This window comes from Phalacrocorax aristotelis, chromosome 6, assembly GCF_949628215.1.
Source record: "Phalacrocorax aristotelis chromosome 6, bGulAri2.1, whole genome shotgun sequence".
In the NCBI taxonomy this organism is placed as follows: Eukaryota; Metazoa; Chordata; class Aves; order Suliformes; family Phalacrocoracidae; genus Phalacrocorax; species Phalacrocorax aristotelis.
This window is the reverse complement of record NC_134281.1, coordinates 41094182-41115019: the sequence shown is the minus strand read 5'-3', so window position 1 is coordinate 41115019 and position 20838 is coordinate 41094182. Positions and strand designations below refer to the sequence as shown.

Genomic DNA, 20838 nt, shown 5'->3' with positions numbered 1-20838 from the left:
GATACCTTAACATTTTGTACACATCAGCCAAAATACCTTGAAAACATTCCCAGTTTTAAAAATATGCATTCCTGGCATGTGTTACTCCCTGGGAGTCTGGAGATCAAGCCAGAATTCTCACATATAGGACAGGCAACCTACAAAAATAATGACCTAGAAGAATCTACAACAAAGAAGCTAGGGTCCTCAACAGCTTTTAATTTTTTTTCAGCAATAACGAAGCCATCCTCTTACTTTACACATCCACAGTTTGCCTGCTTGTAAATGATATCAGGTTTCTTTGAATAGAAAATGTTCTGTTCTGTCCAAAACAGTGCTGTGACAGTATTCTGTAAGAGGCTCAAGCAAGGGTAGTGATAGGGCTTTTACCTTCCCTAGCAGCATGTCTTTGGGAGGGGAAAGATTGTTCTGAAACTTAATTAGACAAATTAGGTTAACTGTCTACCAAAAGTGAATGATCTTTCCACATGTATGTATTCTAGGAATGCTGTAAACCCTGATGGTTAATTACATTAACTGAAATCGCTTAGCCTTAGGGATCCTTTTGTAGTGACACAGATGAATGCTCCCAGTTTAATTTTGAGCACTGATTATAATTTGCCCTTTCAGCATATGGTGATGTATAGGGTATGCTCGTATTTCTGACCTATTTGAAGTACCTATGAGGTAATCCTTTAGTTCTGGGATTAGTCTTGTATGTTTTTAAGGGTAAATCATGCAATTTGCCTCAAGACTAGGGGCTTAGTTGACTGCATCAGTTATACATTGAGCCTTCTTCAGCTGGAGAACATCAGTCTTTCATTAGAGACTTACTGTCTTATGAGCTAGGCAGCCATCAGATGTTCTACAGTTTAATGGGGCAGCTTGTTCAAATAAGTATTGTCCTAGAGCTACTATATATCAAATACATTGAGATATAATTATTGAAAATCCTTAGAACCTCAGACAGCTTTGCTCCGTCAATTCCTAATAAAGGTAGGCTTGCACAAACACAGTATATAGAAATATTGAAAGCAGAGTTACAGTGGTGACCTTATTTCTTGTAGGCCTCAACAAAGTTACGTAAATGTGATGATGTACCTTTCCTGAAATTAGAGGAATTGTAGAAATTCATGTGTTTCTTCCTAAAACAATTTTGACCTTTTGTTTTCAGTTAGGTGTTGCAATTGCAAGAAGTAAAGACATTCTGCAACTTCTAACTTAAAGTCTCAAAGTTCACCACAGGGCCACGGATTAAATTAGCATAAGTAACAACACCTTCTGAAGTATGACTGAATTGTGCACCAAAATACAAAACATTTAGGAAGTGTGAAGTTAAGGTGTTGACTAAAAGAACTATCTGTGCACAACTTGAAAAGTGCAGTGCTTGGAGTAGAAGAGAGAAGCAAGCCTTGGACACGACCCTTGTTGCAATGTTAATTCAGGGCATGCAGTATTTCATTTTTTCTCCTTTTCTGCAGTGTCTTATGCTGTAGTCCCATGTTTCAGCTTAAAGTCAGATTGCCTTTGCACATCTCCCTCCCTCTCTGCCAGCCATTAACACTTAAGTCCAGTTCACTAGTTTTCTGTTGAATCTCAGAGGCGGGCTCTGGTAATCCATTCATGGAAGTTCATATGCTCAGTATCTATCTGTTTTTTGCTTACCTCTCTGTGCCAAGACAAATCTCTCCCAATTCCAGCAGCCAGCACTATAAAACTAAATGGGGACATAGTATATACTCATATATTTTATAAGCCCTCTGTATTTCCTTCCCTCCCACCACAATTTGGATCTGGCTTAGATCTGATCACTGTTGTGAGATGTAAAGTGCTTGTTGAACCAGGATTTATAGCTTCTCTCAGTGTGCTGCAAGTTTGATGGAAAACTTTGCTTTTTAATAGCCCATTGCTTTGTCTTAAGTTTACCCAAAATTTCTCCTGTCATCCTACTGAATGAAGGCACTGACTTTTCCTGAACTTGTAAGGGCTTTATAAGCATAAGCTCCTCTAAAGTCAGTATCTACAGTTTAGGAACAATGGTTATTCTGTGACTGGATCCATCTGCAGCCAAACCAAAGGTGACAGACTGCTCATGCAATCCAAGGCTGCCACAGTTCTCCAAAATATTTTGGCTTTCTGTTGTTTTGCCTGTAATCAGTCTCATACATTTAGCCCAGGCTTGGCAATTTGAAATAAGTTGATGTGGGGGCCCCTCATGATGATGTCCTCCATCAATCTGTTCTCTCATCCCAAACTCAATTTTGTGAGATAGTCCCTGTGTCTCATGAGTTCACAGAAATGCAAAGATCATTACCCTGCTTCTAAGTATCTACATACCTTCCTCTGGGAGCAGACCTGGCATCTGATAACTTAGTTTGGTCTTTCCCCTTGCTTTGCACTGGTTGCCTGTAGAGGTAGTGAGCCGTAAGAGCTACAGCATAGAAGCGAGATACTGGTAGTTCTCTATTGCAAGGGGTGGAAGACCTTCCTGGCATGGAGCCACAGGGTTTTCCTGCAGTTACCCTTGCATTCCTATGCACAGTATTTTGTACAGTAAACAAATGAAAAGGTTTGTGTGGTAGAGGCGGGGAGAAATAACAACCCATGCCTGTTTACTCCCAAATAAGTGGCCTTTGAAATAATGCTAGCACAACGCACATGGAGATGAGCGCGCTCGTATTTTTTTTCCCGTTACACAGGGCGGTCTTCTGGGTGCAAATAAGCTCAGTTTGATGGTTAAAAATTTAAATAATTATTAGGAATGTTTAGGAAAAAGATGGGGGAGTGGTGTGGTGGTAACTGCTTTCCAGATAGATCCGATTAAAGACACAGTTTGATGAAAAGACTACATTCTTATGGATTGATTGTGGGATTTTTGAGACTAATAAAACCCGTGAGCAACAATAAAAGGCAGGAAAACTTAAAAGAAAATTCTGTGAAGTCTTTGAAAGGAAATTCAGGAGAAAGAAGCGTAGCCACAACTGTAAAACCAAAACTATTCCAAGTAATTTAAAAGCTCTATGTCTGCCAGATAACATCAGCATAAGGTTCTGTAATTCTTGTGTCCTGAAGTCTATGAGTGCTGGTAAAAATTATTTTAGGATGATCAGTATTGACGGACTGTAGCACTAATAATGTAAACTACCTATTCACATGAATCTGTGTGGCTTATGGGGTCATTACTGCAGAGTACAGGTGCTATGAGAGCATAGTGTTATTGAAAATCCTTGTGTTACCAGCTCCAAAGAGTATCCTAAAAACAAGGTGGATGCATAATGTGTGTGTGTGTTGGTCAGGGAACGATGAGGGGAGTTGGGCCCTGACTGAAGGAGATCCATGTGTGTACATTGTGGGTTCCCCTTGCAGTCCCAATCAGCATGATTTGCATGTGCTCTTCCCCATAATTCATCAGCCCTTTGTCCACTTCCAACCTCTCTGCAGTTTTTGACCTTTTCTTTTTTAAGTATGGCAGATTATGGTAACGGGATCAGTGATTCATGCCCGTTTCCCCTGTGCTTGACAGTCAATTAAATGTACTAGATACCAAATCGACGAAAACCAAAAAAGCAGGAAATGTCCTTTCTTCTCCTACAATGTAGAGTTCTCTGCCCTCCCTTAATTCAAGTGTTACAATGAGTCATACCAGCTATAAAACTATTTAAAACTTTTACAGAAACGGTCTTATTCTATTAACTTACATTTCTTTCTCTGAATTAGTAAGACAAAACCCTTACTATACAGAAATAATTCCAAAATTACTTCAGAATTATTCAAAACAAGCTTTTTTTGTAAGGATGAAATGTCAAAATCGGGAAAGGATCCAGGATGGTTTAACTGTCAGGATTTGTCTTGGCTTTGCTGCTGTGAGAAGTTTGGCAACAAAGTATTCACATTACTAAATTCACTACCTTAAGGAGGCCTGTGTCTCTGAATACATGCAATACACCATAAATACGTGTCTGTGTTTGAAAGACCCTAAAGAATATCTGAGGAATAGAAATGAGAATGAAGAATACTTTGGGAACTGCTGGTTACTCTCAGAGTAGAAGCAGCTTTTTGCCCACTTGTGTGGTATTTATTTCAGAAATCGAGAACAGTTTGACTAAAGTCAATGGAGATTGAAAACATGTATAAAAGAGTAATCATACACATGAGGATTGCTCTAGAAATGCCTGTAAAACATACTTGAAAAGCATCTGTGGACTAACGTGTACATGGGAAATAGTATGGGTCGTCTTCATGCTGCTTCTTGAAGTTGACCCAAGAAAAATTATGTAAGTTGGAGATACAAACTAAGTGTGATGGCTGTACAGTATGAATGCGTATGTTCTTTTTGTATCCTACAAAACATTTGCTAGCATCGAGACATACTGTATGACTGCCTGTATCAGTATATGCTACTTTGTAATTTATTTCATTTTAAATGTACTGAAATCATATTACTATTAGAAAATCTGATTGAACTGTTTGTGAGACTTATATTAGACGCATGCAGCTATTAGTTGTTTAAAACTTCAAAAGTTTATCTTAGACCATACAATTTTTGCAGTGGATTATGTAATTAAAAACGGTGTATGTTAAACTCTCAAGGAATGAGTGTTAATAGAAAGAAAGAAAGAAAGAAGGAAGAAAGAAGGCAACCCCCCTGCCTTGAAACTAAATCTGAACATTCAGTCAAAAATAGTCCCATGAGCAGATACTCTGAGAAGAAATCAAAGCAAAATGCAGTAAGTTACTTACTAAATACTTTCCATGAGCCTGTCCAAGGCAATAGTAGCAATGCATGTGAGTAAATAATTTGCTTTCCTAGGAAACATCAGCCTATCCAATAGACAAACATGCTGTGCATAAAAATAATTAAAGCCTTCTCTTGGAATTAACTGCACAATGTTAAGACTTTTGGAAGACACAGGTGTCTTTTTATTTTTTAAATACCATAAGTTGTTGAAAATTAGTACTAAAATTCGTTCTGAATAGTGGAGTTCTTTAGCCTTTTGTTATTCCAAAACTCGTTTTTCATTTGAATAATTGTTTTTTATTATTATATTACTTGTAATGCTTAATTGTAGCAGAAGCTCGAAGGAATGTTAAATTGTTTAGATTTTATTTCAGTGCCTCATGAATAGGAATTAGAACATAATTTCTACGGGGGCGGCAGAGAGCTTTCAGTTACTCCACTGTAAGGTAGACTAATTTTGTGTGCCTAAGAAGTATCTAGTAATAGTTACCATCAGGAATTGGAAACTAGTCTGACTAAACTACAGGTATCATCTAGTATTGTAACACATTTGTTTTAAAGTCAAATGTTGGGAATACATCTTAACTACTTTACTTGGCAATCATTTCAAAAGGGAGAAGCAGTAAAAGCAATTGGTTATAATTACTGCCTTTTTTACTTTTTCAGTAATTTAAAAAAATTTTTTTTTTAATAAACCATATCCAGATGGACAAACCTCCTCTATTGAGATATAGAAAGGAATACTGGTTTGTTTTGGTTTATGGTTTGTTTTTTTCCCTCATAGATCAGAGCTTTCACTGGGAGATATATCTACAAGCTCTCTAAAGGGGACTGTCATGGTTTCTCAGTGTGACTGTAGTGAGTATGACAAATGTGAGTGCTGCGTGTCTTCTCTGAGACTCAACTACACTTACGTCATGTGGCTGAAGATTACGATTGGTGTAACGCTTCTGTGGTCACCTTTGATGTCAGTCAAGCCCGTAGACATAGGTAAGCCTGACCTATATTTTAAATGTTCTTTAATGGAGAACAGCAAGATGTCTTTCCTAGAGAAGGAGGGCACAGACAAAACAGGAAAAGGCTTCCTGGTGCTGTCTCACTTGCTCAGGGTGGTGCTGTATGTGTTTATTAGCCGACTAATGCCTGTCTGGGCTCTAGTACAAAACCGTACTGAGCAAAGGCCAGGCTGTCAACATACTTGATCTTTCATTTCTAATCAGGACCACTCTGTGCCTGAGCCTGGGGCAGTGATGGAGCTTATTTGTCTACGTTACTGAGGACTTAAATTTAAAAGTGAGGCGGGGGAAAAGCTGTTCCTGAAGTTAGTTAGGTACTAAAACTACCTCTTCTTTCAAGCAGCCCTGCTGTCCTGATGCTTTCCATCCAGTTCTTTCCAGCATTTTCCAAGTTGGAAAACATTCCTCTGTATTTAATTGAGTTAAAACCATACTGACATTATGGATTTGATATGTATTCCTATCTAATATGCACAGTTATTGCAGATCTTGGCAAATTTCCAAAAGGCAGGACTCTGTCAGCTGTGGGGGAAAAAAATGGAAGCTTTATAAACTTCTTCCTAATTAATTACTTTTCAGACAGAGGAAGTTAAAAGTCTCTGGGTGGGCTAGTTTTGAAGATGAGAGGTTGCATTTATTATCATGCTGCTTTTAAATTATGCTACAGGAAAAAAATAAAAATTCAGGGTTCAATCTGCCAGTGTTTAAAATGATACAATTAGTTTGTTCTGCTTAGTGAAGTATATTTTAAAAATGCATAATATTAGTATATGTTTGCCAAGATTTACCTCAATTAAAAATTATTTTGAAAGTAAAGCCATGAATACATGTGTAATGTAGAGTTGTACTTGCTTATAAATGATATCAGTAGAACAGGTGGCATCAGTAGAACAGACCTAATTTGTATGTAAGAGTCACAAAAGTGTGATTTAGAAGTTTCTGACTTTTGTTTTAAAAGCTATGCCTTTTTCCAAGGAAGAGTGAGTGTAACCCTAATCATCATTCTAAATTGCCCATCCATTTCCCTCTCCAGAGAGTTCTCTTCATCCTTGTAAAAAATTTCTGAAACCCTCCATTTTTACTGTGCCCTAATGTAGCTCTCGTGGAGACCTTCTTTAATAGCCATAATCACTGTAGAAGGGATGGGAATATTTAGAAATTTGTGTACGGTATGAGGACATTATCTCCTGTCTCTTAAGGAGTTGAGCTCATTGCTTTGCTCAGCACTCCCATCCCTCTCAGTTCTCTTCTCAGCAAAACAGGTTAGTGCTTGGTTACTGGGGAATATCATGGCCCAAGGCAAGAAATGCATGTAGTTTTAAGGCAAATGTTAGGTCAAACAGCGTGTCCTGATAGCTAACTATATAAAAGTGCCAGGGCGTGCTTTTCCAGTGATATTACACAACATTATTCTGTCATACACTAGCTGTAGAGCAGCTCTTGAAAGCTGAGCTTAAAGAAAAGGCATGAGAGATATTTTTGAATCAGTAAAAACCGATTACTGCCAACAATCACAAGCAATAAGGTTAGTGGTAAACTTGTCAATAAATTTGTCCACAGTAAAGCCTGAACCTCCTTTGAACCTGCATCTGGAAATGACAGACAGAGGTCAAGTGAGAATCTGCTGGTCTGACCCTGTGCTGCTGCCATACCCGCTTCAGTATGAGGTGAAGATCTCTGCAAATTCAGGTCAAGATGGCTGGCAGGTGAGTCAGCTCTGCTCACTCTGTTCTGTGATGGAGCGGTGCAGGTCGGTGGGTCTCTTCCAGAGCTCAGGATTTCCTACCATCCTCCTTGTCCTTGGACAGTGACTCTGGTGGGTTGAGCAACATGGCTGGTCTGGTGGAGCTGGGCATGGCACACTGGTTTCTCCTGAGCTGGTGTGTCCAGCAAGCCCTGGTAAACGTCAACACAGTGTGGTAGAGCTGGCAAGCTGGACTTCGCATCTGTTACACTAGGAGAGCTGCTACACAGTGATGAAAGACCCGTCTCCTGTTGGGTCTTGCAAACAAACTCCCATCCTTCTTTCTGGATGAAATGCTAGATTCTGTGAAGTCTAAAGGCAAAGCTCTCTCCTTTCAGCAACGCCCAAAGTCCATGATACATGCGTATATGTTTAATATTTATAGTTTTTATTAGTCAATTGCTTTTTCTGTTGCTACCATGCAACTGGGTCTGGAATAAAAAGGAGCTGTTAATTAGCAGTCTGTAATGAAATAATATGTTTTCCACAGAGGTGTGCAACCTCTACCATATTCAAATTTACAGTAAATTTAAAGAAGAAAGCTTTTTTTACCCATCTTGCTACCTAAAAACTACTCCCTAGACTATTTGTTCTGGTTCCCTCTGTCTCTTTCTTTTTCCTGTTTCATTTTACAACAATAATGGCTTCTGATAATCCAACAGATGGTTCAAGTTGCTCTGGAAACCTCACTGGCCATAGACAATACACTACTTGATTCTTCCTACTTAGTTCAAGTGCGGTGCAGGAATCGTCATGGCCCAGGGTTCTGGAGTGACTGGAGCACACCCCATAATCTCAATTTAGGAGGTAGGTCACGTGCAGTCACTCATGTGCAGTAAGTAGTCTTTTGGAATAGAACAGATTTCCCAGTTTGGTTTGTTTTGTGGAATGAGGATGTGTTATCCAGGAAGGTACAGTATGCATGAGTTGGGCTGAAAAATCCTTTTGAGGTTCTTTCCCCTTCTGCTTCTCTTTCTGCATGGCTTTGCCTGAGATTCTGCTCTTTTCCTTTGTACAAGGCTTGTGTTAAGAATTCTGGACTAATTAATGTAGACTGCACAGTCAGCTCCACGTCACCTCCTTGTCTGGCCCTGTTGCTTGTTCACCAAGCACCTGTTCAGACCAAGAAAAAGCTCTTTTCTAAGAGTTTTTCCGTTTCAAAAGACAGTTGCCAGCGTTTAACCTCTATTCAATACAAGGTTTTTCTCCTAACGCTTTCTCTAACTTCTTTTAGTATGAGGCTTTTGTAGCTGAACTAAAAGCACAGAACACAGTTTAGGGTTTGTAGATTTAACATAATCCATCTTGGTTTGTACTGCTGAGCCTCATTCATAAATGGTATAATAGACCCAGTCAGTCAGTTTCAATGCATGTGGCTTTAGTGTTAAGCATACAATCTTATGTACTGTAATTGATTTACTACCCAAATAGAGTGAGTTCCTGACATGTTGCACAGAGTAAGATGTCTCCTGGACTGAGTAAAGGGCTCTTATGATTTAATGAGGTCCCTTGTATCAACATAGCTCTTGCTAAAATGATAGATCATAATGGCTCTTTATTCATGGTCAGACTATTTAGGAAGGGAAAGAAATTTTGTCTGGCAAATCCGTGGTCAGTTATCAGGATTGCTGATTTGCTTCGCAGATTGAGCTGGTTTGGGTTAGCCTAAAGATTTCAGGATTTTTTGCATTGTATTTTTCCGTTCTCTTCTTATGATTAACTGGAAATATTTTGGTCTGTGTTGTCACAGGTATCCTATTACATGACAGTACTAGTGCTTTACCTAGGTGTTTACATGTAGACCTGCTTACTGTATGCTAAACAGTGTAATGAATGTGCTTAAATCAAGTATGAAGGAGATAATGAACTTTGCAGAAGGAGCTCTCTTCCAAGAAAGCTGAAAATTCACAGGCCCTCATGGCAATCAAGCATGAAAGACAGGATGCCTGATTATTTCACTACAGGCCTAACTGGCTTATAGTCTTTTGGATTTATATCTATCTATATAATAAAAAAAAAAGTGTGTGTGTGCATATATATATATATAAAAACTATGTGTCTTTGAGAATTTTGGGGGATAAATACACATGTTCTCTCTCACATACGCGTATACTGGTATTTTCAGAAAGCATGTATGAGCGTATTGAGAAATTGTGAAAGAGGTGCACTAGATACTGTTAGATTATTTTTTGTTAATCCTGTTATGGGATATGTAATAGCATTAAACAGACATCTCATCAGCAAAATAATCCCGTTGTGACGAACCTGATGGCAGCATAGAGGGATTAATTTCTTCACTGCAGGAAGCTCAAATTGGCATATGGCCTCCAATGGCCAATGATAGGATGAGCGAATGGAGGAACAGTGGAGCATGCAGCACAGCTGGGATCAGCGAAGCAGCTGGTAACAGGAACACTGCCTTGCATTCACAGAGGCGCATTAACACCAGAAGAGTAAATACTGAAATCAGGCAGTTATGGTTTTGTACATTCACATTCATATTTAATATGAAAGTCTTTGACAATGACAATATTGTACATCTGCTTTACTGTCTGAGAAGGCCTGTATTTTGGAAAAATCCTAAAAATATTTGACATGGTTCCTGAACTGCGGAAAGCAAACCTGACCTTTTAAGGATTTTCATGCTGTCTTTGTGTTGATGTCTGGCAAACTGTTCCTTTTCAGCGGGTCTATAACACCTGTAGCTTCCGTAAGTATGTGACTGATTGAGGCTGAGCTTATGCATGTTTACATGCTTTGCGTATTCACTGTCTTTATGCCTAGGTGAACTACTTACTGTATCACTGCTACTGTTTGGAATTAACTACACTGCTGAGATTGTAAACAAGTTTTTGAGACATTAATCTCCTGCTGACTTCAATAGGAGCAGGATTAGTAACTACTGGAAAGCTTGAAATTTTTTTTTTTTTCCAACCCCCCTCCCCCAGTTCTGAATAGCAATCCTCTCAAAATATATGTCCCATTATTACAGTAATGCTTCAGCTAGCATATGATTTCAACATCCTTGCAGGGTTCAAAGGGTTAGAATTTTTTTTTCAAACCCAAATGTCACTCTTCTCTTATTTGGATCTTCTGTCACTTTTACCTGAAGACAATTTTACAATTTTAAAATTTGTGGTGTATGTCTTTGTTGAGACAAGTTACAGAAGCTAAGCCTTTCTAGGTTGCAAGTACTTGTTGCAGTATTTAAATAAGCTGACCTGATGCCTTTAACAGTGTGTTGAGTAAAAAGCAGCAGTGTTAATCTGGTTAATTTACAGGAGCCCATATGATTCCCTGTTTCCCTTGTGCTGCTGTGTATTGCTTTCACTGTACCCCCCAGTGATTTTCTGCTCATTTAATTCGTGTTTGCCTGGGGATATTAAAGATAATCTTAATCAGAATTTACAAACATCAGTTATGGAGGGAGACAGTCAAGGGCTCATTTCTGCTCCTCTACCCTATAGTCATTAATATAATTAAGAAGTAGGAAATTTAGAAATACAATTGCATGATGATAATATTCTATTGACATATGCTTTTATATTTTTGTGTTCAGATTCTAATCTCAATTGATTTTTTTTTTCCTTTTTTCTCCCCTTCTGTGTAGCTGAAGTCCTGTACTTCCCTCCTAAGATACTGACCAGTGTTGGTTCTAATGTTTCCTTTCATTGCATCTATAAAAACAAAACCAAGATTGTAGTGTCCAGGAAGATTGTTTGGTGGCTGAATTTAGCAGAAGAAATCCCAGAAAGTCAGTATACACTTGTGAATGATCGCGTAAGCAAAGTTACTCTTTTCAACTTGAAAGCAACAAAACCTAGAGGAAATTTCTTCTATAACGCATTGTACTGTTGTCATCAAAATAGGGAATGTCATCATAGATACGCTGAATTATATGTAGTAGGTAAGACTCCAGATGATTTTAAATTACAATTTTGGTGCATTTTAATAGTAAGGTCAGAATATTACCATTTTAAACTCCAGTTAGCTTTTATCAAGCAGTTATGGGTTGTAATGCATGTTTTTTGTATTAAAAAAAATATATCTTTATTAATAAAACTTTCAATGTGTTTTAATTAGATGTGAATGTCAATATCACATGTGAAACGGATGGGTACTTAACTAAAATGACTTGCAGATGGTCTGCAAACCCAAACACATTGCTCCTGGGGAGTTCCTTGCAGTTAAGATACTACAGGTACAGCTTTTAATGTACTCTTTATGTTTGGAAAGTGTTGCTCTGGAAATACTATTAAAGCAAAAAATTCTGAATAGATGTGATCATAAAATGTGCTCAGTTTCTGTAAGCTGGGCTTTTTCCCAACTGGAACTCCAGAGGTATTAACTACGTGTGCAGAAAGGTGACCACAGATAGAATCACAGAATCATTTAGGTTGGAAAAGACCTTTAAGATCACCGAGTCCAACAGTTAACCTAACACTGCCAAGTCCTCCACTAAATCATGTCTGTAATCATGGAATCATAGACTGCTTTGGGTTGAAAAGGACCTTTAGAAGTCATCTAGTCCAACCACCCTGCAGTGAGAAGGGACATCTTTAAGTAGATCAGGTTGCTCAGACCCCCCATCCAGTCTGACGTTGAATGTCTCTAGGGATGGGGCCTCCACTACCTCTCTGGGCAACCTATTCCAGTGCTTCGCCACCCTCACTAAAAAATTTCTTCCTTATATCCAGTGTAAACCTGCCCTCCTTTAGCTTACCCTCCATTACCCCTTTTCCTGTCACAACAGGCCTTGCTAAAAAGGTTGTCCCCATGTTTCCTGTAAGTCCCCTTTAAGTACTGGAAGGCTGCAATAAGGTCTCCCCACAGCTTTCTCTTCTCCAGGCTGAACAACCCCAACTCTCTCAGCCTTTCTTCATAGAAGAGGTGCTCCAGCCCTTGATCATTTTTGTGGCCTACTCTGGACCCGCTCCAACAGTTCCATGTCCTTCCTGTGCTGAGGGCTCCAGAGCTGGACACAGCTCTCCAGGTGGGGTCTCACCAGAGCAGAGTAGAGGGACAGAATCTCATCCCTCGACCTGCTGGCCACGCTGCTTTTGATGCAGCCCAGGATACTGTTGGCCTTCTGGGCTGCAAGCGCACATTGTTGGCTCGTGTCCAGCTTTTCACCCACCAGTACCCCCAAATCCTTTCCCATAGGGCTGCTCTCAATTTCTTCATCTCCCAGCCTGTATTGATACCAGGGGTTGCCCTGACCCAAGTACGTAACATGGATTCAGTTTACAATGTTCTTCAGCATTTGTAAAACCTATATATGCAGTTTGGAAGCCAGCTCTCTTAAAGTAGATGTGTTTGCTTGTATCAGTTATAAAAATTATTCTTCTAGTTGTTCATATCTACAAATTGTAAGGAAATAAGGGGAAAAACCCCATTCACAGTGAGAGTGACTGAGCATTGGAGCAGTGGCCCAGAGTGGCTGTAGAATCTCTGTCCTTGGAGACGTTCAGATCTCAGCCAGACTGGACCCTGGGCAACTTCATCTGACCTTGAATTTAACCCTGCTTTGAGTCAGGGGTAGGTCTTGAGACCTCTTGAGGTCTCCATCCAATCTTTCATTTTTCTGTAATTCTGTATCTTTTTTTCTATATAGAGATAGTAGATAAAACTACTGGGGTGGAATGTAGTTCATTCCAGATGGAAAAGATCATGTTTATAATGAGAGAATCAGATCTTAGTTTATAAAGGGAGTATCACTTTATGAAGGTAGCATCTTTGGTGGCTAGAGCAATTCTTAATTTTCATGGTGTTTTGGCCTAGCTTGTTTTCAGATAGTTTAATTTTGCCTGTCTTTTGGACAGAGCAGGAGAACTGGAGTGTGGTGTGGAACAAACACGTTATTGTTTGCAAAATACAAGGATGATCATACCACTGATTTAATAATCACTTTTATCTTCATTCATGTGCACAAATAGTGCCTGTGGTAATATTGTTTTACCATGAAACTAAAAAATCCCTTTGAGTTACAATATATTGAGCTTGACAGTTTCATAGAACTGTGTTAGTCCGTTTATAAACAAGATGGACAGACAGACAACCCTTCCTGAGGAAAAAAATCTTTAGGTTTACCAGTCTCCTGGACCGGATATGCAAAAGTTTTGGCAACAAGCTTAAATCAGCCCTGAAGGCCTAATTCGTTGGAAAACTGGACTGTCTTCTCTGTTGGAGGTGGATTGAAGTTTTGAACTATCATAGCACCAAGGTGAATGTTTCTCAGGACTTTGTGGACTAAAGTGATGACTGGAATGCTGGAGATTTTCAAGTGGAGGTTTTTAGGGTAGGATTAGTGACTAGTTGACTGCTAAGGTAGGTTTTGTTTTGACTGTCTTCACAAATATGAATATAATGAGTGCCCTGCTGAGCAGGGAGCTTGAAATAAAAACCGTGCTGCTCTTGCCATGTTTTTTATTCCCACTTTTTCACTGTTGAGGTTTAGCTAAAAATGTTGTTTTCTAATATGAAGTGATAATCCATACATTTGTTACAGTGCTACTGCTAGATTAACCAGTGAATGTTAATACAGATTGAAAATGCTTCCCAGATGAGAGTATTTATTGTGATATTTCTTTTTGTGGTTTTTGTTTTTTTTTTGGTTGTCTAATAGTAAGGTCTGAAAGGGGTGGGGGAAGGGGAGATTATGGGGAACCACATGAACGTAGTGACTGCCAAAAAGTAGAAGTATAACATGTTTAAAAATGTATAGTTATGAAAACACATTTGCATAAGATTCTATTGCATATTGGGAACAAAAATAGAAAATGAACTTGAATGTTTACAAACTTGAAACTAAATGAAATAGCCAGGTTTTTTAATTGCCCAAACTTGATTGTAAGAGGCACCATAAATACGCTGGAGTTGCTAGTATTTACTTAGACATAGGCAAGTCCACAGGGTGAAAGTTGAAAGTTAGATGTGTTGCATTGACATCAGGCACATCAGGTTCTTCAGGAGCACACAGCTATGCTTCTTAGCTACTGAGGCAACCACATTTTACAGATGAAATCCAACACTCTACAGTAATGTGGTGTGATAGCTTTGCTGTTGGTGTTTTGTTTTAGTTGGGTTGTTACTACATCTTCCTCTACAGTCAGTGCTGCCAACAGAAACAGCACAGAAATGATCATCCTGTAAAAACAGAAAATGCGAAGCTAAACCTTCAAAGCGCAAGGCAACAGTTTAATCAGTATTAACTATGTTGACGGAAAGAGGAGAGATTCAGCTAAGTGTAACTTCCGTTGTTCAGTTGAAGAGCTAATACCCCACCTGGCCACTCTCACCGCAAGTCTGAGCTGCGCAGAAGCTTAGGAGAAATCTGAAAACTTTCCATCCCATCACCGATAAAATATCCAGTGTCATTTTATCCAGAGTCCAGGTCTCATCTCTTCTGTTGCCAGATGTGATACTGACTATCTGCAGGATTTTAATACCAACCTCCAGAATTGATATTTTTATGTGATTTCCATCTCCTGGGGACTTCACTGTACTTGTCCGATTGGTCCATGTGGCAGCTTTGCCCTGGATGTCAGTTGGTATTTTGAAAGTCATATTCCCGGCTGCAGTAATCTCTTGGCTGGAGATCTGCCTTGCTGTTTACTGCTAACACATACAAGTCAGGTAGCATGGTTTATGAGTATTTGGAGATGCCTGTGCTTGTTGTACCTGTTTCTTCTTGTTGTTAGTCTCTTATCAAACGATTTTGCACTGGGGAGAGCCTTCATGTCCTACTTCATTCAGGCTAGGAGTCAAAGCTTTAAGAAGTAATGCTGTAGGGTTATTTATCCATTTAGTGCAGACTCAAGTTCAAGATCTGTCCAAATAATAATCAAAAAACCCAGATGGCTCCAGTGACACCATTTGTTTTAATTGCCTTCAGACTTCTATTTTACTGATGCCATGAGCAGCTTATAGTTACAGTGAATGTTTTTTTTTCTCTTTTAAGGAGCAGAATTTATTGTTCTGACTTTCCAAGTACTTCTCCAAAATCAGAGGTGAAAGAATGCCATTTACAGAAGAATCATTCTTATGAGTGCACATTTCAGCCTATTTTTCTTTTATCTGGATATACCATGTGGATAGAATTTAAGCACTTACTAGGAACACTTGAATCCTCACCAACTTGTGTCATTCCAGCAGATGTGGGTAGGTCAAGATCTGTGCACGTCTTTCCTCACTTGTGACCTTGGATTTCATTCCTTATATGGTGTAGGTAAAGTAATTGTTCATAGCATTTTAAATAAATTACATTGTGGAAAGAACATAAAAACACAAGTACTTTCATATTGTCTTCTAAAAGATATTGGATTAAATGTTATTTTCATACGCTTTGCTTGGCACAGGAGCAGACTGTATCTGCAGCTAGTACCTATGAAATAAAACACTCAGTTTTGCATGTTTATCCTCTCAGGTGTTTTGCAAAGATGTCTACAGAAAATGCAAGTATCATATTTAAAAAGGCAGTCTCATTTTTAACATTCTTGGTTATCTAATTTTTCTGATTTCTTCAATTAGTTTTTAAGTTTATACTTTGATACAGTGTAGCCCTCTCTGTATTACACAGTTATATATTAATTTAAAATCATAGGAATGTTCATGCTCTTGCATACTTTTGCAAAGTTTCTTTTGTGACACACAGAGCACCGACTTAAATTTGCATAAAAGCAAGAGGCAGGAACAGTCTTTGAGTGTTTTCAAACACTCCAGAATGTGCAAAGCATGTCTTACCTGATCTGTGACTCAGAGCGTTAATTGGACTGTGTATTTTTGGACACAAACGTGAACATATGTAGAAAGAAAATATGGCAGCTAGACCACAGAAGTGCTACATGAAATAAGGCAGAATAAAATACATCTATTATGTGTGTGTGTAAGCATGCATACAGAGAACATAAATTAAACCAAACTATCCTTTGCATTTCTAAGTTTAGAGTAAGCAAAAATGAATGTCACAGGAAGGAAAGGCAAAGTTCAGTGCCTCAGTGGGGTATTGGAATTATTATTACTATTATTACTATTAATTTGTTGGCCTTGTAGTTTTCAAGGTTGCTCCTGTCTAGTTTCAAGAGGATTGTTTGTGCCTTTTGACAAGCAAGTTTGCTGATTATCAGAGAACTATTGGAAGCCTTGGGTGTCAGAAAGGAGGGTGGTGTGAAGGACGGTGGGTAGGAATCCTGCACTTCTGCTGCTTAGACAATGGGCCAAAAGAACGTGGCACCTTGTCAGCATGGCAGCTGTAGTCTTAGTCTGTGTCGGGCATGTCTATGCTCTCACTTGGCTGTGCTCTCTTTGGGGAAAGGTGGTGGCTTTTGCAATGCTGCTTAGTGAGGAATTCTAGCAGAACTTTAGAAGTCTGGTTTATTCAAGTCATCCCTTTAAATAAAAAGCAGTTAATAGAATTGACCTACACTGGATGAAAGGTGCTCTGCATCATAGTAAACCAAAACATACTCATTCTAGCACCACCCAAAATTCAAAGCTTATTCCTTTTTTTGTGTTGTTTTCTCCTCACTTACCATCTGATTAGTCAAAACAAGTTTATTCTAACTTTGCTTTGTTAACAAACTAGGGCTTTGTGACATTCATGTCCAGTCTTCTCGATAAGCTCAATTTTGGTGACATTTCCTATTAGTAAAATAAAATCTTAATGTAAGATTTCCATTAATCACTGCATAATGTCTGTCGCTGTCCTTTACAGGAGCTGCCCTTGTGGGCCATGTGTGCTGCTACTTTCCACAGTGGTGCACCCCATTACTGCCAGGCCGTATCTTTTGTTGCAGGGGAGATACCAGGTGCTAGCACCAATATAAGCTGTTGTAGTTTACAATAAAATGAAGTGTACTGAAACTTGCCCATGGGTTATTCTTTTTTTTTTTTTTTTTAAAAAAAGGTTTTTTCTGTAAGAAATTTTTATATTTCAACTTAGGATTTTCTTTGGTGATTTTAGTTTGGGTCAAAATTGGAATGAATTTCCTGTTAGACAAACATTGCCTTCCTCAGCAAGGCTTTTTGTCTGCGGTGAATGGGCCAGCCAGCCTGGATTGGTGAATTGTTATGTTTGCGTTATAGTCCAGCTTTTCTTGGAATAGCAGAGGCCACAACGTGTTACCTGCCACACTCAGGACAGAATAAAGTAAATCATGATGATTGGATTTAATGAGAAATGTCAGTGCAGGCGTTATAGTAATTTTTTTTCTTTCAATTTTCTAGTGAAGCCGCTTCCTCCCTCCAATGTTAAAGCAGAAATCACCAGGAATGTTGGGCTGCTGAATGTGAGCTGGACAAACCCAGTATTTACAAACGATGATCTTAAATTTCAGATTCGGTATGCTGTGAACAGGGAAGAAATTGCATGGGAGGTACTGTCTTTTTTTATCTAGATTGAAGCATGAATCGTTGCAGTGTTGTCATTTAGTGTGTTAGCTGGTTTTTGTGGAATTTGTGGCATGCAATGAATCGCAGTCATAAGCATTTGCATTACCTAGCAATGGAATATTACTGATTAGGCCACTTTCTCATTGGATTCATTTTCAGGAATTTCAAAAGTCAACTCTTAACAGATGCCTAAACAGCCTTTTGTTCTTACTATAAATATTTTGACTTCTGTTACAGCTTTATGAAGTTTCAAATGCACCAAGATCGGCTGTGATAAAAGTTCAGAAACTTTGTGTTGAGTATGTTGTTCAGGTCCGGTGCAGAGAACTGGATGGATCCGGTTACTGGAGCAACTGGAGCAGATCAGCCTATACAGTTGTAAAAGATATCAAAGGTACGTGTGCTTTCAGAGTGTGCTTTGATGGTCTGTCCAGTTTCAGACTAGGTGTGACACTGTTCCTTCAAAACTGTGTAATCTTGCAGCTCCCTTACAAGGCCCTGAATTTTGGAGAATTATTACTGAAGATCCAGCAAAGAGGCGGAAGAATGTTACGCTCCTGTGGAAGGTGAGAACAATTACATTTTGGTCTTTCATATAGTTGCAAAAACCATTGGTAGAATTGCCAAAAACGGAGTATGATAAGCACATACTGCCCTAGGAGGTAAACTTGGGCAGTCACTGTTTACAGGACGTGATATGCAAGACTCTTGGGATATGACTTCTTTTGTGTTACTGACTCTTGCTTAGCTAACACTAGAGGCAAGTAGAGGTTGCTGGTGAATAGTGTTTGTAATAGTCTGATGCAAGGTGAGATGGTTCTGCGTTCTTTGCTCAGTCAGCCTGTCTTGTACCTTACTCCCCTCTGTTGCTATTACTCTCCCCCACTTCTGTTTTTATTCTCTGCAATCTTTCCTACAGCCAGCTGGCACACGTTGACCTGATTTTGTATCCTAATCTTTATCAAGGTTATAGTAATGTAGTAGAACAAAAACTTTCCTAGTGCTGTGTGATTCCTCTGGATGAGCAGGTAGGTGAGGCTCAATGCAGACAGGCACTGGCAACAGACATGTTTCCAGACCTGGGAAGCTCACAGGCCAGCCTTCTGACGTGAGCTGGTTTTTGTGCAACGGACCCATCTGAGGTCGTGGTCAAATTGCTCTTGCGCGGGTCCAGTTGCATGCACCACAGACATGTTGAACTGTATGTGGGCTGCACCACAGCCATGTGGAGCATCCCAGTATTCCTGAAGTTTTATAGTCCTTGCCACTTTAGGTGAGCCCTCAGATCTCTGGGCAGGCTGCAAGCTTCCTTGCCTTTGTGCAGAGACCAGACCTGCTGTCTGAGTTGTACTAATGCAGCTGAAGTTTCAGTGTTGTATGAGATGTTCGTGTCAGCCTAGGCTTTCAGTATTATTTACACAAATGCTATGAAACCGAGACTTAAAACGCAATTTGTTCTAATACTCAGAAAAAAGAATAACATGGAACTGTAAGTTATAATGAGAGAAGTAGTCTTCAGTTGCCAAGTTCTGCTGGCCAGGATCTCTGAGCAGAATGTGCCACTGACTCCTAGACAGCTGCTTGTATAAACACCGCTGCAACTGCATGTAAACTGGGCAAAGCTATGTTAAAAGGTTAATGCGGGACAGAGAAAAAAAGTAGATCAGTGACTGCCCACTCATGTTTGCCCTTGTTTAGTATGCAAACAGTCACCTGTTCTGGTTTTTCAATCCTGAAAAATACTAACATAAAACAGTGAGTTACTATAGGAGTCTGAGAAGTGGTATTTCCTTGTCCCCCTGCCCTCCCTTCGCTGGAAAGATAGCAAGTAAGTGTGTCAGCTCTCAGAGAGACGGAAGAAATTAAGTCTTTAAATGGATGACACTGACTTTGCTGAAAGAACAGTAGCCAGTCTATAGAATATCTTTATGGAGTCATGTTTTCTTAAAATTGGAACAGTGCCTTCTGCCCAAATAACATTTGCTTTTGAAATCAGACTGGGAAATTAATTAATGCCAATGTTTGCTGCAGCCACTGATGAAGAATCAGTCATTGTGCAGTGTGAGCCGATACGTTATAAAGCATCAGACATCAGGAAACACCACGTGGTCAGAATATGTTGATAATGGCACTACGTGTTCATTTCCATGGACTGAACACACACACACCATTACAGTTTTAGCCATGAATTCAATTGGAGTTTCTTCAACTAATTTTAATTTAACTCTATCACAGCAAACGAGCACAGGTAAGAACACCAATTAGTTACCATTCTGAGATATGGAAAATGCTAGGAAACATTGTGATGCTTTTTTACAAAGCTTTCTTTGTAATAAAATTCCTTTTGCTAGAATAAAAAATGTTTTATGATGATACGTTCAGCTGTATATGGGAAACAGATTGTGTATCTCACCAACAGAGCCATTTGAAAAATGAAATTTCCATTGCATGAAAACCTTAAAGATCTTTGCGTTGGAAAAGGAGTTGCCTTTAACTGGGCTGTCTTCCCTCCACTAACAGAGTATAAAGTAATTAGTCAAAGAAAAATAAAATCTTACTGTAGAACTGATCTTTCATCTCCTTTGTCTTGGGAACACCCAACATTCCTGCTAGGGAATGTTTTGTTGGTTCCAAAATGAAATACAGTCTTGTTTCTCTGGCTGCTCACCTGATGGGCTGCCAGAGTACATAGTTTTCAGAGGTTTGGCTTTACTTCCTAAGCAGCCGCCTCATTGATTTGGCTGCACTCTGCTTTATTAATAAAATAAAGGCCATTGCTTTTGAATACTTCAGTTGTGTAACATTCATATGCAAGTATATGTTGTGGAAACATTACTGTTGTTTATTCTGGGAACTTTACTGCTGTAATGCGATTTTTAAAGCATTTTGATGGATAAAATTCTTCCTGATATTTTGTATAAGCGTATTCTGGAAACCCTGTGGTTGGTAGCAGATGTAATGGGAAGCGTTGG

General features: G+C 39.1%; 1 protein-coding gene across 4 annotated transcripts in view; it reads left to right on the top strand.

Annotated features, from left to right (window-relative positions):
* The window catches only part of LEPR (leptin receptor), a 48116-nt gene that overhangs the window by 12993 nt on the left and 14285 nt on the right, over positions 1–20838 (top strand). For 3 of the 4 annotated variants that reach the window (XM_075097341.1, XM_075097344.1, XM_075097343.1), the window contains exons 5-14: positions 5502–5707; positions 7294–7439; positions 8140–8284; positions 11088–11384; positions 11561–11678; positions 15438–15637; positions 17702–17850; positions 18104–18260; positions 18350–18432; positions 19898–20114. In XM_075097341.1, coding sequence (XP_074953442.1) covers positions 5502–5707; positions 7294–7439; positions 8140–8284; positions 11088–11384; positions 11561–11678; positions 15438–15637; positions 17702–17850; positions 18104–18260; positions 18350–18432; positions 19898–20114 — 1718 coding nt within the window. The remainder of the gene's footprint in view (positions 1–5501; positions 5708–7293; positions 7440–8139; positions 8285–11087; positions 11385–11560; positions 11679–15437; positions 15638–17701; positions 17851–18103; positions 18261–18349; positions 18433–19897; positions 20115–20838) is intronic. The other variant, XM_075097342.1, reaches the window with a different exon arrangement.